This window comes from Arachis stenosperma, chromosome 4 (assembly GCF_014773155.1).
Source record: "Arachis stenosperma cultivar V10309 chromosome 4, arast.V10309.gnm1.PFL2, whole genome shotgun sequence".
In the NCBI taxonomy this organism is placed as follows: Eukaryota; Viridiplantae; Streptophyta; class Magnoliopsida; order Fabales; family Fabaceae; genus Arachis; species Arachis stenosperma.
The window spans coordinates 119,690,155-119,691,027 of record NC_080380.1 but is presented as its reverse complement, the minus strand read 5'-3'; the positions used below and the strand labels follow the sequence as shown (position 1 = coordinate 119,691,027).

The following is an 873-nucleotide window of genomic DNA, read 5'->3' as shown; positions in this document are numbered from 1 at the left end:
ATGATCCAAACATACATAAAATAAAGGAAAAACAGTAAAAATATCGACCAAAACTAAATGAATAACAAAATCAAACCACTAGTAATTAAAACAAAGGATACGAAAATATCGGGTTGCCTCCTGACAAGCGCTTTTTTAACGTCACTAGCTTGACGGTCAGTTCTGCTAATTCAGCAGATGAGCGGACCTCTGGCGATTGATCTCGCCTCCAAGATAGTGCTTCAACCTCTAGCCATTTACTGTAAATTTCCTGTCAGCATTCTCTTCCTGTATTTCCACATGACCATATGGTGAAGCTCTGGTAACCACAAACGGTCCTGACCACCGGGATTTCAGCTTCCCAGGAAAGAGTTTGAGCCTTGAATTATACAGAAGCACTCTCTGTCCTGGCTCAAAGACTCTGATGGCAATCTTCTTGTCATGCAATAGCTTGGTTCTCTCCTTATAGAGCTTGGCATTCTCATAGGCTGAATATCTGAATTCATCAAGCTCATTCAGCTGCAGCATTCTCTTAATTCCTGCAGCTTCTGAATCAAGATTCAGATACCTGATTGTCCAGTAAGTTTTATGCTCCAGCTCAACTGTCAAGTGACAGGCTTTTCCATAGGCCAGCTGATAAGGGGACATGCCAATGGAAGTCTTGTACGCTGTCCGGTATGCCCAGAGAGAATCATCAAGCTTCCTAGACCAGTCCTTTCTTTAAACACTGATGGTCTTCTCTAGAATCTTCTTAAGTTTCCTGTTGGAAACTTCAGCCTGTCCACTTGTTTGAGGGTGATAGAGGGTTGCCACTTTATGACGAACTCCATATCTCTACAGAAGAGATTTCAACTATCTGTTACAGAAGTGACTTCCTCCATCACTAATGAGTGT

General features: G+C 42.2%; 1 protein-coding gene across 1 annotated transcript; it reads right to left on the bottom strand.

Annotated features, from left to right (window-relative positions):
* Positions 1-228: 228 nt before the first annotated feature.
* LOC130975386 (uncharacterized) lies at positions 229-627 on the bottom strand. The gene has a single exon (XM_057900189.1). The coding sequence runs from the start codon at positions 625-627 to the stop codon at positions 229-231; it is 399 nt and encodes a 132-aa protein (XP_057756172.1).
* Positions 628-873: the final 246 nt, after the last annotated feature.

Coding starts and splice junctions, on each gene's coding strand:
- LOC130975386 (XM_057900189.1), bottom strand. CDS start 627: ATGTCCCCTTATCAGCTGGCCTATGGAAAAGCCTGTCACTTGACAGTT.